This window comes from Stenella coeruleoalba (assembly GCF_951394435.1).
Source record: "Stenella coeruleoalba genome assembly, chromosome: 11".
Classification (NCBI taxonomy): domain Eukaryota; kingdom Metazoa; phylum Chordata; class Mammalia; order Artiodactyla; family Delphinidae; genus Stenella; species Stenella coeruleoalba.
The window spans coordinates 11,008,019-11,032,936 of record NC_137157.1 but is presented as its reverse complement, the minus strand read 5'-3'; the positions used below and the strand labels follow the sequence as shown (position 1 = coordinate 11,032,936).

The 24,918-nt window shown below is 55.8% G+C and overlaps 1 protein-coding gene across 1 annotated transcript in view; it reads right to left on the bottom strand.

Annotated features, from left to right (window-relative positions):
* TMPRSS6 (transmembrane serine protease 6) overlaps nt 1–12,262 on the bottom strand; it is a gene marked incomplete at its 5' end in the record, with an annotated part of 32,141 nt that extends 19,879 nt beyond the window's left edge. Inside the window, 6 exons of the mRNA XM_079937664.1 lie at nt 1,352–1,556; nt 4,520–4,561; nt 4,825–5,009; nt 5,572–5,639; nt 6,861–6,994; nt 12,067–12,262. Of these exons, the coding sequence (XP_079793790.1) occupies nt 1,352–1,556; nt 4,520–4,561; nt 4,825–5,009; nt 5,572–5,639; nt 6,861–6,994; nt 12,067–12,262 (830 nt within the window). The remainder of the gene's footprint in view (nt 1–1,351; nt 1,557–4,519; nt 4,562–4,824; nt 5,010–5,571; nt 5,640–6,860; nt 6,995–12,066) is intronic.
* Nucleotides 12,263–24,918: the final 12,656 nt, after the last annotated feature.

The following is a 24,918-nucleotide window of genomic DNA, read 5'->3' as shown; positions in this document are numbered from 1 at the left end:
TGGGGTGCAAGTCTGAGGACCTCTCCAGTCTTGTCTGACCCATCATTTTACACCTTCTCCAAGGGTCTGAGACGGAGTGAGCCACCTGGTGCCACAGTGAGTAGGGACAGAGCTGAGCCGGCAGTCAGGTCCCCTCTGCAGCAGCAGGCTGCGGGGGGCACTTGGAGAAGCCCCAGGGAAAGCGCTGAAGCGTTCCCACCCTCATCATTCCTGGAAATGAGCTGTGTCTGGCTTCTCTGGGCTCCCCAGGGCCCTCCAGGAACCCAGCCCACGCACACGCCAGATGGCGGTCAGCACGTGGCAGGGCGGTGGGGGGGCGGGGGAAGGGCTGCAGATGAGAGCACAGCCTCAGACCCTGGAGAGTCAGAGAGGCCCCGGGGGAGGGGGCCGGGGAGAACCTTCACCCAGCTCGCCCTTCAGGACTGCCCTTGATCTTGAACATGCAGGTCCCACCCCCATCCCGAAAGCTGGAAGCTGGGTGCCTGAGAAAGACAGAGAAAGCAGCAGCCTGGTGCCCCAGGGTGTCCCCTGACCTCCTACAGACCTACTCCCCTCTCCCACCCAGTGGGGGGGTGATCAGGCTCCTGGAGGCCAAGGCCATTTCCAGCCCCTTCATGGTCTCCCCACAGCCCACCACCTGCCCGCCTTCTGCATTCCATGTCATATCCTAAAGCCCTTCTCCTCTGCTCAAGAACTTTCTGTTAGTTCCTCACTTAGCAAGTATTAAGGTTCAGATAGCTCCTGGCATTCCATGCCCTTGGTGACTCAGCCCCAACTCGACTATATATAATGATAGTAGTAATGGGTAGCTACTGGATGTTTAATGGATACATTTAATGTATAGTAATAATGGACAGCATTACTGTGTGTAAGGAGCCTGGCCCAGCAGGTCTGATTTAAATTCTCGCAATAACCCTGCAAGGTAGGCATGGCTGTGCACCCATTTTACAGGTGAGGAAACTGAGGCCCAGAGAGGCAAAGTAACTTGGCTTAGAGCACACTGCTAGAAAGCGGTAGAGTATGGTTGGAAGTCTGGGGCTGCCAGACTCTGGAGCATTCTAACAAGATCACGTCGCCTCCCAGAGCTGACCTCAGGGGTCATCTAGTACACCTGTTTAGTTACAAATGGGGAAACTGAGGCTGGGGGAGGGGAAGGGGATTGCTCACAGCACATAGCCTTTTCCAGTCTCCTCTCACCATCTCCCTCTGGGCTGGCCTCACTGTCTCCCGGATACCAAATACCAGGGCCTGGGGTCACACAGCCCCTTGTCTCAGAACACTGGGTGTGGCTTTGACCCCACACCGTCACCCGCTTCCCAACCTTCCCCCCACTGCCCTCCCAGGGACTCACGAGGTGATCAGCCTCCTCTCGAGGGGCCCAGCCACATCATACATGGCCAGCCGGTCCCGGCAGTCAGCCAGCATCCACTCAAGCCGGAGTTTGAGCATGAGATCCTCGGGGCCCTGCAGGTGCCACAGGCAGCTGGAGGCCAGGGGGTCGGGCCCCTTCAGCCGGAGGACCTGGCCCTGGCCCACGTAGCTGTAGCGGTAGCAGCCTGGAGTGGGGAGAGGGACAGGCCCCCTGAGCCCTGTTAGCTGGGAGGAGAGACCCGCGGTGGGCCCAGCCCTGTCAGGTCCTCACCCAAGCAGGGGTGGGGCGGGGAGAGTAGCTGGATGGGGGTCAGCCCAGATATGCTATATCCCAGCTTTCTGTTTCCCTACTGCTCCATCCCCAGCCTCCTCAACCATGCACTCATTCATTGGTTCATTCATTCGTTCCCTTAGCACTCACTGAGCTCTCCATGCCAGGCGAGCGCCAGAGAAAGGTCCCGTCACTTGGCGGGAGCGAGGAGAACAGCAGGGAGAGAAGCAGGCACTGGGCGGAACAGCTCAGAAGTGAGGGCTCCCAGGGAAGTCCTGGGAGGTCACAGTGAGGAAAGGGCCGCAGGCCAGGGCGGACAGGGGACTTTGAGTCAGGAGGGCAAGTGGGAGGAGGGAGGCAGGACCCAGATCACGCCCAGGAGAGAAGCCTTTTCCTCCTGCGGCCATGGGAGCCGTGGAAGGTTAGGCAGGGCTGGGACACGGTCGGGCTTGGATCACAGACTCCTGTGGCTACTGGGAGCAAAGCTGAGGAGGCCGGGAGACCAGTGGGATGACCAAGCAATAAGGGGAGCGGGCTGGGGCCTTCATTTCAGGTGGAGAGAAGGGAGTGTGTTCCAGTGGGGCTGGGAGGCAGCCCGGGTAGAGGAAGTGAGCTCAAGCTAGTATGCTGCCATGAGTATGTCGTTTAAACGTCATCGTGAGCCTGTGAAGCAGGGAGGATGGCTGCTCTGCCAGGAAGCAGTAAGGATTCGGGAGTAAGCCCTGGATGTGGGAGGCAGCCTGGTATGCGGGGAGTCCAGACGCTGCGTGGTCGTCCCGGCACCACCTCTTATCAGCTGCGTGACTCTGGGCCAGTCACTCAGCCACCCTGAGTTCCGTCAAATGGACAAAGTACTAACCCATGTCCCACCTCCTTCTCTGTGTGGTTCTGAGGACCAGGAAGGGAATGGAGGTGAGTGACAGGCTTTGCTCTGATACTGCTGTCTCTTGTTCAACTCCCTCTCCCCTGGCCATCCTGACTCCAGCTGGGGAGCCGACCTCCCCAGGGAGAGACCTCTGACATCTGCAAGGGGAAGGGTCAGGACCCCTGGGGAAAGGTGCCTGGCTGTTCCTAGGCGTTTATATTCTTTAAATCTTGCTCCAAGGTGATGCTTTGCTTTTGCCATTTTAATAATTACTTTTTTTGTGAAGCAAATTAAGTGGAGAGGGATGTGCTGGTCTCTGTTGATAATCAGAAACATCTCTGGGGAGCCTGGGCGAAAGTAAATGAAACTGCCTTCTGTGTTCTCCTCACTTGGCCCCTTCCCCGCTGGACCTGACAGATTCCTACCTACCCCCCAATCCTGAGTCTGTTGCCCCCTCCTCCATGAAGCCTTCCAGGACCCCCCGGTCAGGAGCAACTCCTTCCTCCCTCTAGAAGCACATCCCTTCCTCTGCTTTGGCTCACAGCCCCCAGGGTCCACCTCTGTCCCCAGGGCAGAACGATTCCCTTTCTGCACTGCCTCCAGGACCTCTGTCCTAGCCCTGGCACTAGGTGATGTGAGATTCCGTTTATGTGTGTGTCTCCCTCATGGGGCTCAGAGCTCTTCCGAGGGCAGGGGTGAGGACACGGTCAGCTGGTGTCTTCAGAGCAGGCATGGGGCCTGGCATGGACAAACCGCCCCAAAAGCCCGTTTAGAGGACTTGAATTGTCATCCTCGCTCCATTAGGCATTGCACTCCAGGAGGGCAGGGGCTCTGGACATGCACTGAACTAAATAAGGATCATGATAAAGTAACTGCCAGAAACTTGGGGACACGTGGACACCCGGCACAGCCAAGGGCAATGGAAAGGCCCATTCCAGACCAAGGGTCAGAGCAACATGTGCACCAATGCAGTGTTAGATGATAGACAGATGACAGATAAGCACAAGATGTGTTTCTTGTGTTCTCCTTTGGACACAAGGAGGGAATATCCTACTGGTCCCTTCATCAGTGAGTTAAATAAATCTTTGATATGTGCTCATATCTTTGTATGAGAATCATGATTTTCAGTATTTGAAAATTGTCCTTTGACTCCATCACCTCCATTCACCAAGGAAATAAGCATGTGACCAGCCACATGGGAGCAGAGGAAGGTCAGAAAAGGTATAACCAGGATGTCAACTCTGCCTCCCCAGGTAGTCTAGGAAGAATCTGGGAATTTTGGAACTCATGCTCGGAGCCACAGGGTACAGTAGCCTAGGTGACACACTGCACAAGTGCAGGAGTCTCCAGTCACACAGACCATAACGTGGGCAGTGTTCCCTGGCGTTGTGCAGCATGGTGGCCCTGCTGGTGCTTGGCTTCCCAGGGTTCAGTGGGAAGACTGGAGCCCCTTGGAGAAAAGCAAGGTGACTCTAGCAATAGGGCATGGGGGTGGGGTGGGAGGAAAGGGCAGATTAGCCTGGCTGGCTGAGAAAGAGAAGGAAAAATTGGAGGGAGTATCCTTGAATGTGACAGAAATATCTCCCAGAGACCAAGTTTTAAAGCCAAAGTGTTGATATACCTCGAATTGGCAAGATTATTTTCTACCATCAGTGGAAATGGTAGACTGTGGGCAAATGGAATTCCATGATCGAAAAGTAGGGTCACATTGATGCGCAAATAAATCGGCTACTCGCTCACCCCCACACACGCAACACACACATACTTTTGTACAAGACACACACACACACACACACACGTGTGTTCACATGTGCACAACACCTCCTCCCCTCCCCCCACAAGCCCCCAGTCTCGCTCAGGACCCATCACTGAGGCCACCGTGGTGCCCCCTGGGTAACCCCAGACCATGCCTCCTGCACCCATATAAGCCATGTGGACCCCTGACACTCAACCAAACCAAGGAAAACACCAACTCAAAAGGAAAGTGGGGAGGAAAAACCAAAGTCGCGTACCCAGCGTGGAATTCAGTGCAACTATGTCTTTCACACTGGCTTCTGTTAAAAGGAAACGAACAAACAAATAAACAGAGAACAAAAATAAATAAATAAAATGAAATACAAAATAAAAATAGAAGAGACTATCAGAGCCAGCCTGTCTGACATTGACCCTGACTGCCCACCCTCCCCCATGCCCCCGCCCCTCAGTCCTGGCTCCTGGCCACTCAGTGGGGGGCCCATCCCCGAGAGCATCCCAGCCCTGGCAGCAGCCTTCCCAGGCCTTGCCAGACCGTCCCACGTTCCCGGTCCCCAGTACTGACCCAGGATCACCAGGCCCTCGGGGTCCACCTCATACTCGGCCCTGTAGGGAGCAGGGGCCGAGCTGTTGGCCGTGGACAGCAGCTCCTCCACCAGCAGGGCCCGCACCACCTCGGGGCTCAGCATCGGCCGGCGGTGCTCGGGGATTTGGAGGATGAACCAGAAAAAGCAGGTGAGCGGTCCCTCCCTGATGTGGCAGCAGTGAGAGGGGCTGGGGGCGGAGCCTGGACTTTGGGCCCCGCCCAGCACCCTGCTCCTGATAGGAGCTGGGGGAGGACACCAACTGCGGCTCATGCGCGTTGAGCGCTTACTACTTGTCAGGGTCTGCTCTCCACTATCACTTGGAAGTCTCCTAACAACCTCTGAGGAAGGGGCTCTCAACAGCCCCATTTCACAGATGAGAAAACTGAGGCACGAGAGGTTAGGTTGTGTGCCACGGACCCTGTCATAAGTGAATGGGACAGCTGCCTACCGCTCCTCCATGTCCTCACCTGATACCCATCAGGCCGTTGCTAAGGGCGCCACGGCCACTGTCTAGGGTAATCCCTACCACACCATTGTGCCCATTCTCCAGATGAGAAAGCCAAGCTGGGTGAAGGGAGGTCACATGCAGGAAGCCAAGTTTCCTCTCCGTGCCTCAGTTTCCCCATTTTAAAACATGAAGCCATTGCCTCAGAAGCCTACAGTGTCTTTCATTCTTTGAGTCTAAAGTTCTAGCAGGGGCCGGTCGTGGGGCCCGGGCGACTCACCCAAAGGAGTAGACGGAGCTAGAGTTGTAGTAAGTACCCAGGCAGGTGCTGGCAATGAGCTCCTTGAGCTAAAAGGAGGGGAAAAAAGCAGAGCCCCCTGGTGACCCTCTGTGGAAACCCCCTCCTGCCCTGGGATGCCCTTTGCCCCTCCCAGCAGCCCTGCTTGACGAGGAGCCTACGGGGTAGAGAGGCTTGCCCGTGGTCACACGGTGGGCGGTGGCCACGCCGGGAAACAAACCTCATTCCATCTTTTTACCCCTCCCCCTACACCCGGGCACTGCCCCTGACACCTCCACGTCTACCAGCTCTGACCTCAGTCAGACCGCCAGTGGCCTCTCCCCCTCATCAGAAGTCACTCCTCGACTCTGAGAAGCCCCACTAGGTTCCCAAGTCCCCTCCTCAGCCCCGCCACCAGCCACGGGAGCTGAGCTGCCTGGTCTCTGCACGTGTTCAGTGGCAGTGCCACCGGCAGGGTGGAATGCAGGACTGTGGGTTCTTAAAGCACCTGAACGGCGTAGAGGTAATGTCCACACTCTCCTCTCTCATTTCAACCCCACGACAACCCTACAGACAGGCACTGTTGTTATCACTCCACTTTACACGGAAGGAAAGAGAGCCTTGTTCGGGTCTCCCAGAAGCGGGTCCTGAGGCAGGCGGTTTATTTGGAGGTGATTCCAAGGAACACCAGTGGGGAAAACAGATGGGCAGGGAGGCAGCCATTCACGGCTGTGAAGGTGCCGGCCAGAGCTGTGGCAACTGAGGTGCAAGCCGACAGGGACCTCTGAGAGGCTGCGGGGGCATCTTCAGAACCGCTCCCACCAAGGGCCAAGGGAGCCGGGGTATTTATCCACCTTCTCCATCCCTCACGTCTGAGGGTTGCTGCTGGGCGTAACTCCTCAGCACTTCCGGCCTGCCCTTCAGGGTGCTGTCCTGCGACCTAAGAGTGGCAGGTGCTGGCCATGGGAGACCATCCCCAGTGAAGTAAGCCATTGCCCGGCAAGAGAGGGTGTGTGGCTGGGTCCGGGCAGCATCCCTGCACTGCCCTAATTTCCTAAGGTCATGCTTCTACTAAATGGCACAATCAGGATTTAGTCCAAGTGCATTTGACCCCAGAGCCCACTACCTTTCCCACCACCCTACACCACCTCGTTTCCATTGTGCCTGGAACAGGGCTCTGATCCCAGTGAGTGTGCTGGATGGACTAACCCACTGGCTTGACGTGATCAGGCCCCTCCCCTCTCCCTTCTTGTCCCACCGTCCTTCCCTCCCATCCCCGCAATCCTTCCTACCATCATCTGAGCTTTGGTGGTTTCACTGCGGAAGGCACTGGACTCCCGGCGGGCAAGGTCCTGGGAGAAGTGGCGATTGAGCACGCGGAGGCTGCCTGAGTATACCTGGCTGACCGTCATCTCTGCCTTGTGCCCTACCCAGGAAGAAACCAGCAAAGTTAACCAAGGGAACAGATGGGGACGGCTCCTGTGTCCCCCACACCTTCTTCTGCCACCCTGAACCCCCACTCAGCCTCCAGCATCTTGGGCCTCCAAGGCACCACCACCATCATCATCCTCTTTGTCACTGTCATTCAGAGTGTGTGTAGTGACAAACTGGTCCCACAACGCCAGGGAGGAGAGAGGCCAACTGATGAATGGTGTCCCAGAGGCTCCCAGGCAGAAGCCGACACAGTGATCGGTCCAGGACATAGATGCCGAGAAACCCACATGGGCCCAGCAGGTCAAGTTCTTGGTTAAGCACCTCTGTGTTGTCCAGCGGGTTGTCCAGGTGGCACCTACCATGTGGGGTACACTGATAAACCAAGACAGATGGGTCTCCCTGTGTGGAGCTGACAGTGGTGGGTAAGGCAGATGTTCCCCCAGTAACCGTACAACCTGTGGGATTCATATGCCAGCAGCGTCTTGAAGAAGCACAAGTTGCTATTGAGGGGGGGACATGACAAAGAAAACCTGGGCCAGGGTGACCCTCCATCTGAGATGGGAGGAGTGGAGAGTAAACTGGGAAGAGGGGAAAGAGGGAAGTACCTTCAGGGCAGCAGGAAGAGCACGTGCAAAGGCCCTGCGACAGAGGGATCATGGCGAGGAGCAGGGCCAAAAGCCTGTTTGGCTGGAGCAGTCAGATGGGGGGAGGTAGAATAAGAGATTGAGACATCAGCAGGGCAAGATTTTGGTCTTCCCTAATGAGCAAGGGAAACCACGCAAGGTTTAAAATCAGGGATGACGTCATCAGATTTCCGTTTTGCAAAGATTGTTTTGGCTGATGTGAAGACAATAGATTCACAGCCCAGGGTTTATACCCCTATTCAGTCATTTATTCATTCATTCAATAAATATTTATTGAGAACCTGCTATGTTTAGGGACTGGCCTAGAGCACTTGGGAATATACCAGTATAACAATGAACAAAATAATCAAGAAAAAACAAACCTGTCCTTCAGAGCTTGTAGTCTAACAAGAAAGACAGACAATAAACAACAAACATAGGACATAACACGTTAGAGGTGTAAGTGGCGTGGAAATCAAGGGCTGGTGTGGGCTGCAACTTGGAGGCCAGAGAAGAGGGTGATGGTATCAGCCATGTGGATGTTAATCTATGGGACGAGCATTTCAGGCAGCAGACTGGCAAGTGCAAAGGCCCTGAGGCAGGAGCTTGTCTGGATGTTTGAGGAACAGCAAGGAGTGAGCTAGGGGAGAGCAGGAGGAGATGACATGGGGGAGGGGGAGGTCATGTAGGGCCTTGCAACCCTGGAAGGACTTTGATTTTTGCTCTGAGTGAGACAGGAGCCCTGGGAGGCTCTAAGCAGAGAAGTTAGATGATCTGATTTGCTTTGTAAAAATATCCCTCTGCCTTTGTGTTGAGAACAGGCTCTAAGGAGGCAAAGGCAGAAGCGGAAAGAACTGCAGGAGGCTCCTGCAGCCGTCAAATGAGAGTGGTCCAGGGGAGACTGGACCAGGCTGCGCAGCGAAGAGGGAGAGAAGTGATTGGAGTCAGGGTATGCTTTGGGGTTAGAGAGGACCGGGTTTGCTGGTGGCAAATTGGGGCTGGGGAGTAAAAGAAAGAGAGCAGTTAGGGGAGCAACGGGAAGGTTGGAATGGCCACCACCTGGGATGTTCTCTCCATTTTTTTTTCAATTTTAAAGGATTTTCTTAGGTCACTATTTTTATTTATTTATTTTTATTTATTTATTTTTTTTTTGCAGTACGCGGGCCTCTCACTGTTGTGGCCTCTCCCGTTGCGGAGAACAGGCTCCGGACGCACAGGCTCAGCAGCCATGGCTCACGGGCCCAGCCGCTCCGCAGCACGTGGGATCTTCCTGGACCGGGGCACGAACCTGCGTCCCCTGCATCGGCGGGCGGACTCTCAACCACTGCGCCACCAGGGAAGCCCTCTTAGGTCACTATTGATGATACCCTAAAGTTATATACCATTTTCTCAACATCTCGAACTTCCAAAAATCTCATATATAAACACACATTGCCTCTGAAACATGGAATATCAATAGTTCAATATCATTTTATATTAACAACTGGTAAACATCAATTAAAAATGAAAGCCCCGGGGCTTCCCTGGTGGCGCAGTGGTTGGGAGTCCGCCTGCCGATGCAGGGGATGCGGGTTCGGGCCCTGGTCCGGGAAGATCCCACGTGCCGCGGAGTGGCTGGGCCCGTGAGCCATGGCCGCTGAGCCTGTGCGTCCGGAGCCTGTGCTCCGCGACGGGAGAGGCCACAACAGTGAGAGGCCCGCGTACCGCAAAAAAAAAATATATATATATGAAAGCCCCTTTAAAATATACTCAGAAGGTAGACTGACAATTCACAAGGGAGTTAACTGTCAGTGGGGTCTGAGATGCACTTAGACATCCTGGAGGAGGGGCAGGCCCCGGTGATACAGTGGCGCTCAAGGGAGAGGCCCAGACTGGAAATGAAAATTTGGGAATCTTCAGGGCATAAGGGAATGTCGGGGTGGCGGGGGAGCAGAGAGGAGGAGGAGGAGAAGTCACCATGAGCTGAGGGAAAAGAAAGTGTGGGCGCCCTGGAATCAAGTAAGGATAACGTGTCAAGGAGGAGGCAGGGAGGCGCCCGGTCACGTGCTGCCAATGGAACAAATGCAACGAGGACTGACCGCCGGATTCTGCAGCGTGAGGACTGGCGACCCTGACAAGCACTGGTGGAGTTTCGGGGGTGAGGGGCAGGGAGTCAGATCAGAAAGGGCGCCCGAAAGAGGCGTGGAACGGGAGGCCGAAGCGGTTTCAAACGACAGGGATTTGCTGCAAAGGGGAGCAGAGAAATGGCTGTGTGTGTGAGTGTGTGTGTGTGTGTGTGTGTGTGCGTGTGCAGGCACGAGAGGGATTCGGTACAGGAGCAACGAGAAGCCCTGTACAGTGATGGACGATGCCACCGCAGGAGAGAGGGGACATGGCTGGAGCCTGGCCACCACGAGGACAAAGGGAGTGGGATCTGGGCCGGGAGGACAGCTGACTAGATGGGGCAGGGCTGGTTCGCACGTGGGGATGGGCAGAGCACGGAGCACGTGGGTACACCTGGGAGGGCATCTATGGGGCTTCCCTTCGGAGTGGTTCCGTTTTCTCATTGAAGCAGGGGGCAAAGTGGGTGGGGGGTGAGGAAGGTTTGAGAATAAAGCATAAAACTGTGGCCCAGGAGAGCAGGAGAAGGAGAAGACCAGGGAAATACAGCTGGGCGGCATGCAGGGCCCCGCTACTGGGCTCCAAGCGGACCAGCCCAGGGCCCACCGGCCTTGGGAAGCCGGCCCCCACCCTCTCCTCTCCTGGGCCACTTTCTGGGTCAGGCTGCCACTTAACCAGTCGTGCGCTCCTTCAGGCTTATCCTGTTCCAGTGCAACAGGCCTCTCGTACAGCTCCCCTTCCAGACCAGACACCGCGTGTCTCTGACTCATCTCCTCGTCCAGCGCCCGGTACCCAGAGCACAGCCTGGCCCCGCGCGGGAGGAATCGTTCACATATCTCCGAAAGTGCCTCCTCTGTCCTCATCCCTCTGGGGAAGGGGTTGGCTTCCCCCAGTGGAGGCTTTGGGGCACTCACCCCCTGGGTCCTCAGCCCCACGGAGCACCCACCCCCAGCGGGGTGATTCACTCTAGGAGTGTAATCAGGAGAAATCAGACTCTGAGAAGAAAGACAATTGGCAGGTGAGTTCCTGGCCCTCCAGCCTGACTCTCTATGGTTTCCCCTTAAGACTAATTATCCCGCAGCCTAAGGAGGCCTCGGCAGCCCCGTGTTATCTGGGGCGCCGGCTTCCTGCCGGCGGTGAAATGCACACGGCTTCCACTCCCAGCCTGCGTTGCTCGGCTCTGAACAGAATCACATCCATCCGACATCACGGCAGGTGGGTCCTCATCAGACACAGGCTTCCTAACAGCTTCAACCCGGGGGTTCCAGAATACCCCCCACCTCGCCCCCCTCTAGAGCTGGGCGGAGGCTGAGCTCCCCAGTGGCTGCTCCAAAGTGGGTCCCCATTCCTTTCAGTGGACCCGAAATTCCACCAGGAGATGCAGTCAGTAAGAAAATGATCTAACTTTTGCAGAGTGCTTAATGGGAGGTCTCTGATCACTTGGGCAAGGTGGGCTGTCCCTGCTAGGGTTCCACCGGGGCACCCTCTGCTGTCTCTGTCCTAGCACATGCCAAGCATTATGGTGAGAACAGAACTATCTCTACAGCCTGGCACAGAGCTGGCATATAGGAGGTCCTCAGTACTGAATGAATGAATAGGATGGACGAATGGACCCAGAGCATGGGCCAGTTGCTCCTGGGGTTCCAGGGGACTGACTGAGGGCTGTGATACCAGAGAGGGAGGGGCCAAAATTCAGGACATGGGAGATGCCTGAGCTACCTGCTCTGGGCATTCTTGCCCTCCCCCCACCTGCACCCACATTCCCTCTGGGTTGAATTCCACATGTGCCCATGCTGGGGTATAAGGCCATCTACGTGCATGGACACCCCCCTGGACACCTGAGTTCTGTGCCCCCCTCCCCTTCGTTCCCACTCATGCTGGGCCCTGGAGACCCCGAGATGATAGAGCTATGGTCCCCACCCTAGAAGAGCTCCCAGATCGGCCTCCAGTGAGCAGACGCACTCATTGGTGCCAGGCACCACCAGCACCACTGGGCCTCCTCCAGCTGAGCCTGGTGGCTCCAAGCCCCAGGGGCAACCCAGGAGGGCTGCAGGCAAGGGGAGGCAATGTTTACACCCCTTCAGCTTGTCACTTTACAAGAACTGGGCACTGGGAGAGCACTCCTTCCGCAGCTGCTGGGAACTGTGGCCACTAGGCCCCAGCAAGGAACTTGCACTCCCATCTCATGGGACAGGAACGGAGACTCAGAGAGAAGTGCATGTCCAAGGTTGCACAGTGGTTTCTAGGCATTGCTGAGCCTGGAATCCTGATCTGTCCTGCTGTGCCCCCTCGACCACCCCAAGTCCTCCCCAGGTACCTCTCCCAAGGGCCCCGCAGTTACCTAGGAGATACCAGAGCAGGACCCCCACTGAAGCCAACACAACCAGGGCCAGCCAGAGGGGAGCCAGGCGGAGGTAGTCGCGGACTTTTCTCTTGGAGTCCTCGGGGGCCTTAAACATCCCCTCCGGCTCTGCCTCTTCTCCATCACCTCCATCGCCCTGCCCGCCAGCCGCTTGGGGGGCCTCGGCCATGGACATCCTGGCAAGGAAACAGACCAGGGTTGGAAAAAGCCTGGCATTTGCAAGGGAGTCTTTACTGAACACCAACCTTGCGCAGAAGTAAGACGGCACCCCTGCCTTTTGGGGGAGGAGGAGAATAACGCCAGCTAGCAGTAATTGAAAGTGAGCACTGAGCCAGCTCACAGAGGGGCGAAGCACGTCTCAGAGCAACTCACCCGGGTGACCAGCTGGACCTGGTCTGGCTCCAGAATCCCTACCTTTGCATCTGCGGTCAGAGGAGAGTTGGAGGTTTCACTGCCTGAACCCCACCCCCCAAGGTACCCGCAGATGGAACTGGGGCGCATACACGGAGTACAAGTTTCTGTAAACCAGCTCCTCTGGCCCTCAGCTTCCCTCCCATTCGGGGGATGTTTTTTCCTTCCTCCTGTTTCTCAATAGCAAAGCTTCCACAACATTGATTCAATCCATTCACTTCACCCTCCCCCAGAAGCCCTGAGCCGGCTCTGTGCCGAGCCAGGGACTGCCTTCCAAGGAGCGCCACCCCTCTTTTCTCCCCACTGCCCCAAAGTCTCTTAGGGGCAGAGGAAGGAGAAGGAGACAAAAACTAATATTCATTTAGTGTTTGTGCAAGACATTTTACGGAGATCACCCCATTTAATCCTCTGGTCACCAGGATGTGGGGACCATGGTCCCCATGCTCTTCCTCAGCCCACTCTGTGTAGACACTTTACATATATTATCTTGCTTAACCTCCAAAAGCCTTTCAAGGTTCTGCACCCATAGGACAGATGAGGAAACTAAGACCCAGAATGTTTTAGCAATAACTCAGTCCAGGGGTTTCCTAGCCTCATTTTCCCAATGTGATTTGAATGTCTGGCATTGACAACCAGCCCATTTTGCAGATGGAAAAACTGAAGCCCAGAGAGGCTAAGCCACTCGCCAAAGATCACACAGCAGGTAAGTGGGGGTCGAGCCCAGGTGTCTGACTCTCTGCTCTTTCCACTACTCTGGGCTACTTCCTGTAAATGAGCTGTTAATTAACAAATCAAGATGAAATAATACCTGAATGCCACCCTGGTCAGTGCCCCAGACCTGTGGCTGTGTCTCTAGACCCCCAGGCAAACTTCTGAGTGCTATTTGCCTTCTCTGGCAGGTTTTCCCACAGTCCAGAGAAGGTCCTTCACTTGCCCACCCACCAGCAGAGCAAGTAGGAAATGAGCCTCCTCTTACCACATCCCAAAAGGCCACTGCGGCTTTAAAATACGTCCCCAGGTATGCGTGGGTGGGTGGGCAGGGTGTCCTTTGCTTTGGGTCTTGGATTTTCACACAGAGGGATTCTGAAAACAGGGATCTTTTGTGATGCTCAAAGGTTCTCAGTCAAGGATCTCTGGCTCCAGCCACAGGAGTCTCCTGAGTGGTCCCCATGGATGCAAGGAAGGGAGGTGACCGCAGGTGGTTCTCACCTGGGCATAGGACTCCCCCCCCACCCCAACCAGAGGACATCTGGACATCTGTATCAGGCCCTGCTGGCTTTCACGGGGCCAGGGCCACGGATGGGAAAGGTCCTGCGTTGGGTGGGGCAGCCCCTCCAGCCCCGCCCACTGCCCGGAGTGTCCAGGGCACCCCTGGTGAAACTGGCTGTCTCCCGTGAGCTGAGTGGGTGGCTAGAGCCGGGAGAGCCCAGTGACGGGCCGGCTTCTGCCCTCTCTCAGCCCCAGGTCCACTCCCGCTGCCAGAGAGGCACATCCCCATTTTACTCCGAGTCTGGATCACCAAGGAGATACTGGGGACCCGGGGAGCACAGAGGTGATCACAGCTGACATTTATTTGAATTGTTTCCCGTGCTTTATACGCACTGTCTCACGTAAGCCTTCCACAGACCTGGGGGGGGGGGGCGGTGATAGGTTCTCTCATTATCCCCATTTTACAGATGAGAAAGTTGAGGCACAGAGAGATTGAGCAACTTGGCCGAGATCCCACAGTTGGTTAGCGGCAGAGCCAGGCTGCAAACGCAAGCGGTTTGTCTCCAGAATAACACCTTGACCACTCTGCTCTACTGCCTCACAGGGTACGAGGGGAAACTGAGGCTCAGAGAAGGTCATAGGTCCATTAGAGGAGGCCCTTAGGGGAGCAGCCCCAGGTAGGATGCTCAGTACGCCTCACCCTTCCTCTCCCCATTCCCCAAGCCAGGCTTTCACCCCATGGATTTTGCCTCCCTCATAAATGGCTCTCACATCCATCTGGGAGAACTTTGAGTATCACAGAAGATCCCATTTTGAGAAAACCCAAAATTAGACACAGCCCAAATTGGTGTGGGGGGCCATATACCTGGGGTTCCCATTGCCTCCCACCTGGACTCCTGGGGCAGCCTCCCAACTGCTTTCCTGCCTCCCAGCTCCTCCTCCAGCCCCTCCTCCACATTGTCAGGAGAGAGCTCTCCCTGCCCACCTCCAGCCATTCACCTGCTCAGAATCCCCTCAAGGTTCCCAGCCACCTCCAAACCCCTCACCGTGGCACCCAAGACCCTCCGTGGCCAGGCTGCTGCCCTCGTCCCTGGAGCCCTACCTTCCGTCACGCACGTCACCCTGCAGGTCCACAAGATGCTCCTTTGTACAGACACGCCCTCTGCCTAAAGGATGGTGGGACCCTTAAAGGCCAGCTCCAAGGCCACCTGCCCAGCGATGGGCTCTGGGCCCTGGAGAGTAAGCCACCTCCTCCCCTAGGCAGCCCTTGGTCAGATCAACAATCTGACTGGCTTTTGGCTTCGTTTCTCTCCCCCACAAAAAAGGCGGGCCTGTGTCTCATTCACCTCTGGATCCCCATGGAACCCAGCACAGGGCCTGCCACCTGAACAAATCCTCCGGGAAAGGGTGGATGAGTAGAAAGCAACCTTTAAAAGCTGAATTAAAATTGAAAAAAATACAATTAGAAAAAATAAAAAAGAAAGAATGGGTGAGTAGAGCCCCCAGGGCTCCAGACTCCCGGTGCAGTGTTCTCTCCTACATCTGACTGCCTTAGGGGCAAGGCATGGAAGACGGCGCTGGTCTCTGGGGCCCTAGATTCCGTCACCAGACCCCTCCATATTTATTGAGCATCTGCTTGGGGCCAGGCTCTGTGCTGGGCACGGGCGTCACACTGGTGAATATAAGAGACCTCATTCCCATCCTCTTGGGGCTGACAGCCCAGCAGGAAGTGGACAGTTGTGACAACTGACAGTTGTGAAGATGACCCCAAGCTCCTGTCTTTTATTCTTATTATATAATGGTTCCCCCATTGTTTTGAGCATCTAGTCACCAGAAAAGTCTGTGCCTCTACCTTCCAACTAACCCCAGAACCCAACCTCTTCTTGACACCTCAGTGGCTCCAGGTCGCCGTGACTCCTACACTAGCCAGTGGTCCGGCCACCCTCACTAGCCAATTCCCACATGACCACCAGAGGGGTCTTCACCACGCGCCCTGCTCACAAGCCCCGCCCAGAACAGAGCCCAAAGCCCTCGTCACAGCCCACCAGGGACTCCGTGATATGGCGCTTGTGCGCCTTTCTGTCCTCTCCCTCCTTCTGCGGTAGCCACACCCAGCTCCTGACCTTCAACAGATGGAGTACAGGTCACCTCAGGGCCTTGGCACTTGCTGTTCCCTCTGCCAGAAATGCTTTTCCTTCAGTCTTGCCTCATGACCTGCTCCTTTACCTCCTTCAAGTCTTTGCTCAAATGTTACCTCTTCAGTGAGACCTGCCCTGACCACTGCCCTCTCTCTGCTACATTTTTCTTTATCGCTCTTTTCAAGACTAACGTGGCAGGATATGCTTCCGGGTCCTTGGTCTGTGTCCTCCCAGGCTGGAAGCTGCACCAGAGCAGGGGCTTTACTCTGTGTGCCCTGCGTGCCCTGCACTGAGAGCAGAGAGCGCTTCCTTCCTGCTGGGCCAGGGTGCTGGGTGCACGTGTGGCCTGGCCAACTTCTTCTGCCTCCTTCTCCCCTTTCCCGCTCTTCCCTTGCTGCGCCCCAGCGACATTGGACTTCTCGGCAATCGATTCTAAAAATGAAGATGGTAGAAACCTTTAACAGATCTAGGGTTCTTAACCTGCGCTGGGTGAAGAGCATCACACGATTGTTTCTTGAACCCTGAAAGTTCTTGCTTACCACCTGCTTTCTTCCTTCTGCCTGGGCTGCCCACCTCCTGACCTGGCCCCTTCACACCTCAGCTCAGCTCTCACCTCCTCCTGGCAGCCCTCCCAGAGTGCCTCTGGCTGCTCCTCTGAAGCATCCTGGGCCACCCCCATCAATGCACAGCTCATCTTGGGGGTATTCTTTCTGTCCCCCGTGTCCCCCTGAAGGTGAGTGCCTGGAGGGAGGGACTGGGTGTACCCCCAATTTCCACAGGGGCCTGAGGCTTCTCGCCTGATCCAAGAACCTGGACCCCAGCCTGGCACGCGCTCCTCAGCCCCTCCTGCCCTTCTGACCATTGGCGGGTCCTCGGTCTGCCTACAGGAGGCTGAGCTCACGGGGGCAGAGCCGTTCCTCCTCCCGCGTGCCAGCCTGTGCTGGCTGTCGCCACAGCTGAATTCCATTTCAACCTCCAGCAGCCTTGCTGTCTCTACTTAATGGCTGGGGAAACTGAGGTACAGAGAGAGAAAAGGACGTACTCGAGGTCACTCAGCCAGGGTAAGGCAGAGCAGAGTGAGGTAGGGCTGGGATTCTTATCTAGGACCTACCAGGGAGGCCATTCGGGCCTAGAGTCAAGCCCTACCATGAGCTGCTTTGACTCTGAGTCCCCAGGCGTGGGGGGAATGGGTGAAAGTCCCTTCCATACACAAACTCATAAACTCACACACAGATGTACACAGATGAAAACACGCTGAAGTACACGCGCAGCTATCTGTGACATACAAACTGCTAGATGCATGCTTGCACACACACACACACGCACACGCACACACACACACACACGCACACACGGCCACATTCAACTCTGAGCCTGCCCCCTGTATAGTGCAGTGTCGGGGGGCTCTGGGCCTGTCTCCCATACCGGAAAGCCCAGGTGGGGTACCTGCGTACGAAGGGGGCAGCTTGTCCAGTCCAGAATCAGGGTGGGGTGCTCAGACTGGCAGACCAGGCCTCTCCCCTGCCCCGTCCCTGCCCCAGAGTCCACCAGCTCCAGCTGAGCCCCAGGCGTCCCAGCCCCCGGAACCTGCAGCCCCTCCACTGCCCCGAGCCTGTCCATACACCTGGCCTCCGACCCCAGCTCTGTGGACCCCTCGCCTTCTGCTCGCTGGGTCACTCTCTGGCCCGTGAGGCCCAGCAGACCAGGCCTCGGAGCAGGGCAGTTGGCTTAAGCCCCAGGGAGCCAGGCCTGGCTCTCCGGGTAGACGCTGTCACCGGGTCATTCATAGATCCTGGTCCCCTGGCCTGGAGGTCCCCGCTTACCTTTGGGAGTGGCAGGTGGGTGCCGGGCCTGCTGCACGCAGACCTCAGAGCCTCTGTTTGTCCAGACCAAGGTCTCCCCACCCCCTACCCAGCCAGCCTGGGCTGGATCAATGGCCCACAGCCATGGCCGGGGTGTCTGGCCCTTGTCCCCTGTGGCCTGTGGCCCCAGGCTCCACGGGCCTCCTGTTGGGCTGGGGACAGCACTGTGACTGAGCACGTAAACAGGCCAACAGGCCGGAGGCAGGAGGCAAGCAGTGCCCCGCCCCGCCTCGCCCCGCCCCGTGGGCACCCTGGAGGCTGGCGGGCAGGTGCAGGAGATCTGAGCTCTCCCCCGAGGCCTGTTGCCTGGTGACATTCCTGCCTGGTTACAGCTCCTGGTCCCCTAGAGCATGAGGTGGGGTGACCAAAGACTGGGGGCTGTGCGGGGGCCCGTGCAGGGTGGGCAGGGGCTCACGCGGGTCTCCTTACCTGGACAGGTGAGACCAGAGGAGCCGGTGGCTCTGAGAGAGACAAGCAGGCTGGGCTCCTGTGCTCTGGGGACGGGAGGGGAGAAAAATGGAGTTGGGGTGGCGTTCGTGCTATTTTCTGTTTAGCTGGAAATTAGTTGAATTTCTACCTGATTCTGGAGAGCTGTGCTGTCCATTTTGGTGGCCTCTGGCCACATGCAGCTCTTGAGCCCCTGGGATGCGGCCAGTCTGAACTGAGACGTGCCACACGGGCAAGATATATACCAGGTTTCGAAGACTGAGTGCAAAGCATGTAATATAAGCTCAAGGAGCATTTTTTATGTTGATCACGTGTTGAAATGATAACACGTTAGCTGTATAGGGTTAATAAAATATATTATTGAAATTCATTTCATCGGCTTATTTTTACGTTTTTTAATGTGACTACAAGAACATTGGATACTTCAATAAAGTTTTTAAAAATATCACATTTGACCAAAACAGAACACTGGGATCACAAGTGTGGTATTGAACGGAGCTGCAGCAGAGATGGTGGGTTTAGACATGACCGTGCTCCAAAGCACGTGTTGAGAACCAGGGTTTTCTGGGTGTGTACAGACTGATGGCCACCTCCAGGCAGGGGAATGGCTGGGCTCAGGCTCAGGCAGGGGGCACACTGAGGGGCTGGGTGGGGAACACCTTAGAGACTCTGGGGGGGAACACCTTCCCTCTCTTCTCCTACCCCTCAGCCCTGCCCAGGGCCTAACCCTGACCTGAGATCACGGACCCCAGCCTTGCCCCCGCCCTGGACAATTTTCCCTACTCCCTCCAGTCTCCCCTCCTCTCAGGCCCTGGCCCCGCCCCCCTGCAAACGTTCTAAGGGACGGGTGCTTAGGATGGGAGCAGGTAGAGACACCCACAAGTCTTGCCTCTGTCCCCCTCCAAAGCGACCCAGGCCCCCGGCCCAGGCAGGCTGGTAGCTGGACAGTCTTTGAAAAGCAGAAGGTCTTGTGCAATCACGTCCTCTGTACTTACCTGCCGCCAAGCCATCGATTGGCCACAGCCTGGGGGGGAGGGCTGCCGTGGGGGGGCAGCAAAGGGTTAAGGGAGGCGTCTGAAAGCAGGGGCAAGGGTGCCAACTCCCCAGTTGCTCAGAGAGCCGTGGGTGGAGACTGCCAATGAGACAGGCTGCCCTCTGTCAATGGGGCAACCACATGGCCTGGAGACTCTTGTCCCTGAGGCAGCGGGACACGGTCACAAACAGGGGATGAAGGCCTTTCTTCTCCCTGGGAATCTGCATTTCACACTAACACTGGGTCCTCTTGGTCTGCAGGGACAGAGGAACCACCTGGAGGCCTGGCCGGTGAGGCTTGGAGGCCACGGGGCACAGCAGGCTGACCCAGCAGGACAGGGAGAGAGACAGGCTTAAGCATGTGCACCACACTCGGGCGACAAGGGTCCAGCTGGGGGCTGGAGAGCAGAGGACCTGGCCCGAATCTCAGTTCTTCTACCTGCTGTGACCTGGCAAGACACATCACCTCCCCAAGCTGCCGTCTTGTCACCTGTGGAACGGGGATGATAAAGCTGGGCTGTGGAAGGCATCAAGATGGAACTGGGTGTGAACGGCCGACGCTGTGCGTGGCATGCGGGAGGCCCTTAAAAAACCTTGGCTGCCTTTCTTTCAGTCCAGGTTTAGGGTAGAGTCAGGGGCAGCTACACCCTCCCTCACCCTCCAGGTCCTGGCTGATGCTGTGACGAGGGCTCACTGTGGGCCAGGCACTGTGCCCAGCACTTCTTGCATTATATCATTTACTTCTCACAACCATCCTTCTGTCGATACCATTTTTAGCCCCAATTTGCAGAAACTGAGGAGGCCCTGGTGAAATGTGAACTCACGACTCCTGGTTTATTAATCACGCAAATGTATTAAGCACTTACAAAGTGTCAGGCTGTGCTGGGTACTGGGGACAGGGACATGAATGAGACACGCCTGACATCTGCTCAACAGAGCTGGACGTTATGCAAAAGTCCTCGGCTGGAAAAGAAGACAGCTGGACATTAGCATCCCCCTTCATAAGACATTCTGAAGATGAGTTGACACTCCAAGAGGGAGGCCAGGGGGTGGCAAGCCACTACCCTGACCTCAGCCCTGGGTGCCTCCCAGAGGGATGGGCGTTGCCTGCCTTCCTGGTAGTCCAGAGAAGATGCTTGTGATGTGTTGACCTCCCCCCCCCCAATTCATATATGGAAGCCCCAGTACCTCTGGATATGACCTTATTTACAAATAGGGTTGTCACAGATGTAATTAGTTAAGATGAGGTCACACTGGAGAAGGGTGGGTCCCTAATGCAATATGATTCATGCCCTTATGAAAAGGGGAAATTTGGAGACAGACACACACACACAGAGAATTCCACGTGAACATGAGGGCAGAGATCAGGATGATGTTTCTACTGGCCAAGGCGAGCCAAAGATCGCTAGCAAACTAGCAGAAAGTAGGGAAGAGCCGTGGAGTGGATTCTTCCTCACAGCCCCCAGAAAGAACCAACCCTGCGAACTGCCCTGAACTTGGACTTCTCATCTCCAGAACCGTGAGACTTTACATTGCCAGTGTTTAAGCTGCTCAGTTTGGGGAACTTCCTGGCGGTCCAGTGGTTAGGATTCCGTGCTTCCATTGCAGGGGGCATGGGTTCGATACCTGGTTGGGGAACTAAGATCCCGCAGGCCACGAGGCCAAAAAAGCTGCCTGGTTTGGGTATTTTGTTACACAGCCCAGGCAAACTAACACAAGGAGCTGGGCAAACACCACGGCAACTCTGTGCTGCGTGAACACACCAAGTGCTCACAGCTGGCCACCAAAGAGGCTGAGGAGACAAATATCTGAATTTTTAGCGCTGTCTTGAGCTCAGTCATGGTGGAGGATGCTGGGGAAGCTGACCTCGTCTGAACTCAGGAAAGCCCCGCAGAGAGAACTCCAACAGCCCAGATGCAGCTCGTGTCACAGCGTGTCTCTGAAATGATCTCCCCCTGCTCTCTCCACCCCTAGACTGTGAGGCCCGTGAAGACAAAGAGTTTGTCTGTCTGGTCCCCTGCTGGATCCCAGCCTAGAACACTGCCTAGCACACAGGACAAACAAACATTTGTTGAGTGAACAAATAACAGTTCCTGTCTACTGCATTGATAACACAGTATTTTGAGCTCTGGGCCCCCAGTTGGACCCTTCACAGTGATGCCTCAGGTGCAGGCTTGGGAGTGGGACTATGCGTCTCCACTCAGCAGAAGAAGAGACCAAAGTTCTGAGAGGAGAGGTTGGCTTGCCCCAGGATGCACCGCCCAGGGCGGGTGGAGCTGGTCTTTTTGATGGGAAGTGTATCGGTTTCCTAGGCTGCCGTAACAAATGACCATAAACTGGGTGGTCTAAAACAAAAGGAATCTCTTCTCTCACCATTCAGGAGGGGAGGCCAAAATCAAATGTCTGTCCATTCTCTCTCCGAAGGAAGAAAGAATCCTCCCTTGCCTCTTCCTAGCTTCTGGTTGTTGCCAGCAACCCTTGGCGTTTCCTGGTTTGGAAAAGCATCCTTCCAATCTCTGCCTTTATTGTCATGTGGCCGCTTTCCTGTGTGTCTGTGTCTCTGGGTCCAAATTTCCCTCTTCAGATATGGACGCCAGTCATAGAGGATTTAGGGCCCCCTCTAATGCAGGATGACCGCATCTTCACTGGCTTACATCTGCAAAGACCGTGTGTCCAAACAAGGTCATGTTCACGGGTTCCCAGTGGACGTGGGTTCTGGGGACACTGTTCAATCCAGCACAGGGGTGAGGGTACTGTTCCAGGGGGATCAGGCTGGGGGACAGCGGGAGAGCTCCCCTTCTGGTCCAGCCCTGGAGAAGGTTCTCAGCCAGCTGAGACTCCTCTGACACCCTCTGAGGAAGCACAGGGCTCACAGCCCTGGGGCTGCGGTGAGGGGTGAGGGGCGGGCTCGGGGTGCCCCTGCCAGACGCCGTCTAGACAGCGTCTGGGAAAACGAAGCTCTTCTAGGCCCCGAGGCGGAGTAGTTGTTTCCTAGGACTGTCCTAACACGGTACCACCAACTGAAAACAACAGAAATTCATTCTCTCACGGTGCTGGAGGCTACAAGTCCATCGAGGTGCTGGCAGGAGCACGCTCTCTCCCGAGGCTCTAAGGGAGGACCCTTCCTGCCTCTTCCAGCTGTGGTGGCTGCTGGCCTCCTTGCTGTTGCTTTGGGTTGTGGCCACGTAACTTCAACCTCTGCCTCCTTTACTGCATGGGTTTCTCCCTGTGTGTCTTTCTCAGTGTCTCTTCTCTTCCTGCAAGGACACCGGTCATATGGGATCAGGGCACACGCTAGTGACCTCATCTAGTCACAAAGATGCTTATATCCAAATAAGGTCACATCCAGAGCTACTGGGGCTTGGGGTTCCCACATATCTTTTGGGGGACACAGTTCAGCCTGTTACAGACAGGATGAGAGGGTGGGAGTCAGCTGCTTAGTGACAATGCTGTGGGCTGCTCTTCCAAAGGTCCGAGTCACCTGAGTCCTCAAGTCACTTCCGAAGCCTATTCTCTCTCTACACCTGAGCTCCTACCCTCCTCGCCCTTCTCCTACACAGACACAGGGGCGACCTCTGGAGACTCCGTGTGGCTGGGAGGAAAGGAAACCCCATGAGCTGCACCCACCTTTCCCATTGCCTTCACCAAGCCTTCAGAGGCCGTCCTGGCAGGTCCCTCCAGGGACACTCTGTCACTTCTGTCCACTCGCTTCCTCCTTCCACCTACGCGGTGCCGGCCTGTGTGGACCCCAAGGCCATGGAACCAAGCAAGTCTCAGTGTCTGCCCTTGAGGGATGCAGCCCAGCCCGGGGGACGCAGACAGTGGGACACACGGCAGACACTCTGTCATCACAGCAGCAGACGGAGGACAGGGTCCTCGGTAGACTTAGCTGCCCTTCAGAGGCAGCTCCTTAGTGCTTCGAGAAGGGAAAATCCATCAGGATGGGCTACCATCGATCCAAATGGGAGACCTCTCAGGAGTCCCCGCCTCGGTGGCCTGAGTTCCCTCACCTGCAGAAGGAGTCAAGGTCCTAAGGGCCTCCGGGACCCTTACAGAGGCTAAGACTCTGTGCCTTTATGCTACTGCTAACCAGACACAGGGCTGGCCTCGTCCCCTAATAAGAAAAATGGTCCCATTTACCCCATTTTACGGGTGAGAAAGTGGGGCTCAGAAAGCGATTGTCATTTGCTCTTGGTCACACAGCCAGGACCCCCCGCCTTCAGAACCCTCTGACGTCATCCCCTCTGGGTGTGTGTCCCTCCCTCCTTGCCACCCCTCCCCTCCTGGCCCTCCCAGCCCTCCTGGGCCCTGGCCTCTGGCCTCTGTCTGCTGGGGGAGAACTCACAGGCCCCTGGCCTGCCCTCTCGCTGCTTTCCCAGCGGGCAGTCAGGGAGGTGGCTTCTGACCAGGGGTTTGAGGTTTGAGAGGCGCTGCCTCAAGCCAGGCCGCTGGGGACCCAGAATGGAAACTCTTCATGTGTCGTTCAGCCTGGCCTCCTCCACCGTGGGGTCCCTGCGGGAGGGGTTCCAGGCAGGGGGTTGTGGGGAATTACCCAAGGTCATGTGGCAAGGCTGCGGCAGGGGTGGGGCTGGAGCCCAAATCACCAGGTTCCCAGTCGTGTGCTCCTTCCTGCATTCTGTCCAAAACTAAATGTTTAAAAATAAAGTCGAAGGGCTGTATCATTACTGAACATGCATGTCCTTAGGTGGAGAATTAACACAAAGTTCCAAGGCACACAGAATTCCAATTATATATATATATTATATATATATATTCTCTATATATTTCTATGTATATATTTTTCTGTGTGTGTGTGTATATATATATATATATATATATATATTTTTTTTTTTTTTTTGCCTCAAATTTTGTTGCAGCCGGAGCTCCTCCCTACAAGCAGTTGAGTTTGAGGGTCCGGACCTTGCTCTCCAAGGAGCCCCTTTCCTGCTGCCCTTCAGAGGCAGCCCCAGCACTGGCTCCGGCCTTGGGTGGTGCCTCTCTTCTCCTGACACTCCGTGTCATCAGGGCAGCCGTTCGTGCTGGTGGGGCTGTGTGAGGGCCTAATGCCTGTGGGCTCTGTCCCTTTAGCCATCCACGTTGGTTTCTGATTTCTATGCAAGTCCAAGTTCTTGGAACCTCTATGTAACTGCCCCTCCCTCCCTACCTTTCTTCTTGCCTCCCTCCCCTCACCCCTTCACAGTCCACACGTTCACTCAATGAACATCCTGTGGCAGGCGCTGGGATGCGTGATGGATGGGACTTTGAGGGTCAGGGCCGGCAAAGGCTCACAGAGCGGCTCAGAGCACAGGGGCGGGAGGATGGGGCACCCAGCCCAGTCGAGGTCAGGGGGAAGAGACCTTTTGCAATGACTCCCAGAGGATGGCTTTCCTTTCTTCCTCCTACGCAGACACATTTTGCTTAGCCTGCTTGTGTTGCAAATTTTTTTTTAAAGTTAGTTACCGATATTTAAAAATCAGGACACTACACACAAAAAGCTGAATTTCCAGCTTCCCTTAAATGTTTCGAAGATCTGGTCGACCTCCCAACATGGCAGCCATCAGCGATGGCTGCCCTGAGCGATTTCAGTATGACACAGACCCCACCACTCTCAACTGTCTCCACCGTATGGGTTAAAAACACAGGTACTGAGGTCAGCAGCCTGGGTTCAAGTCCTGACTCTGACTCTTACTATAAGACACATGACCTTGAGTTACAAGTTATTGGACCTTCTT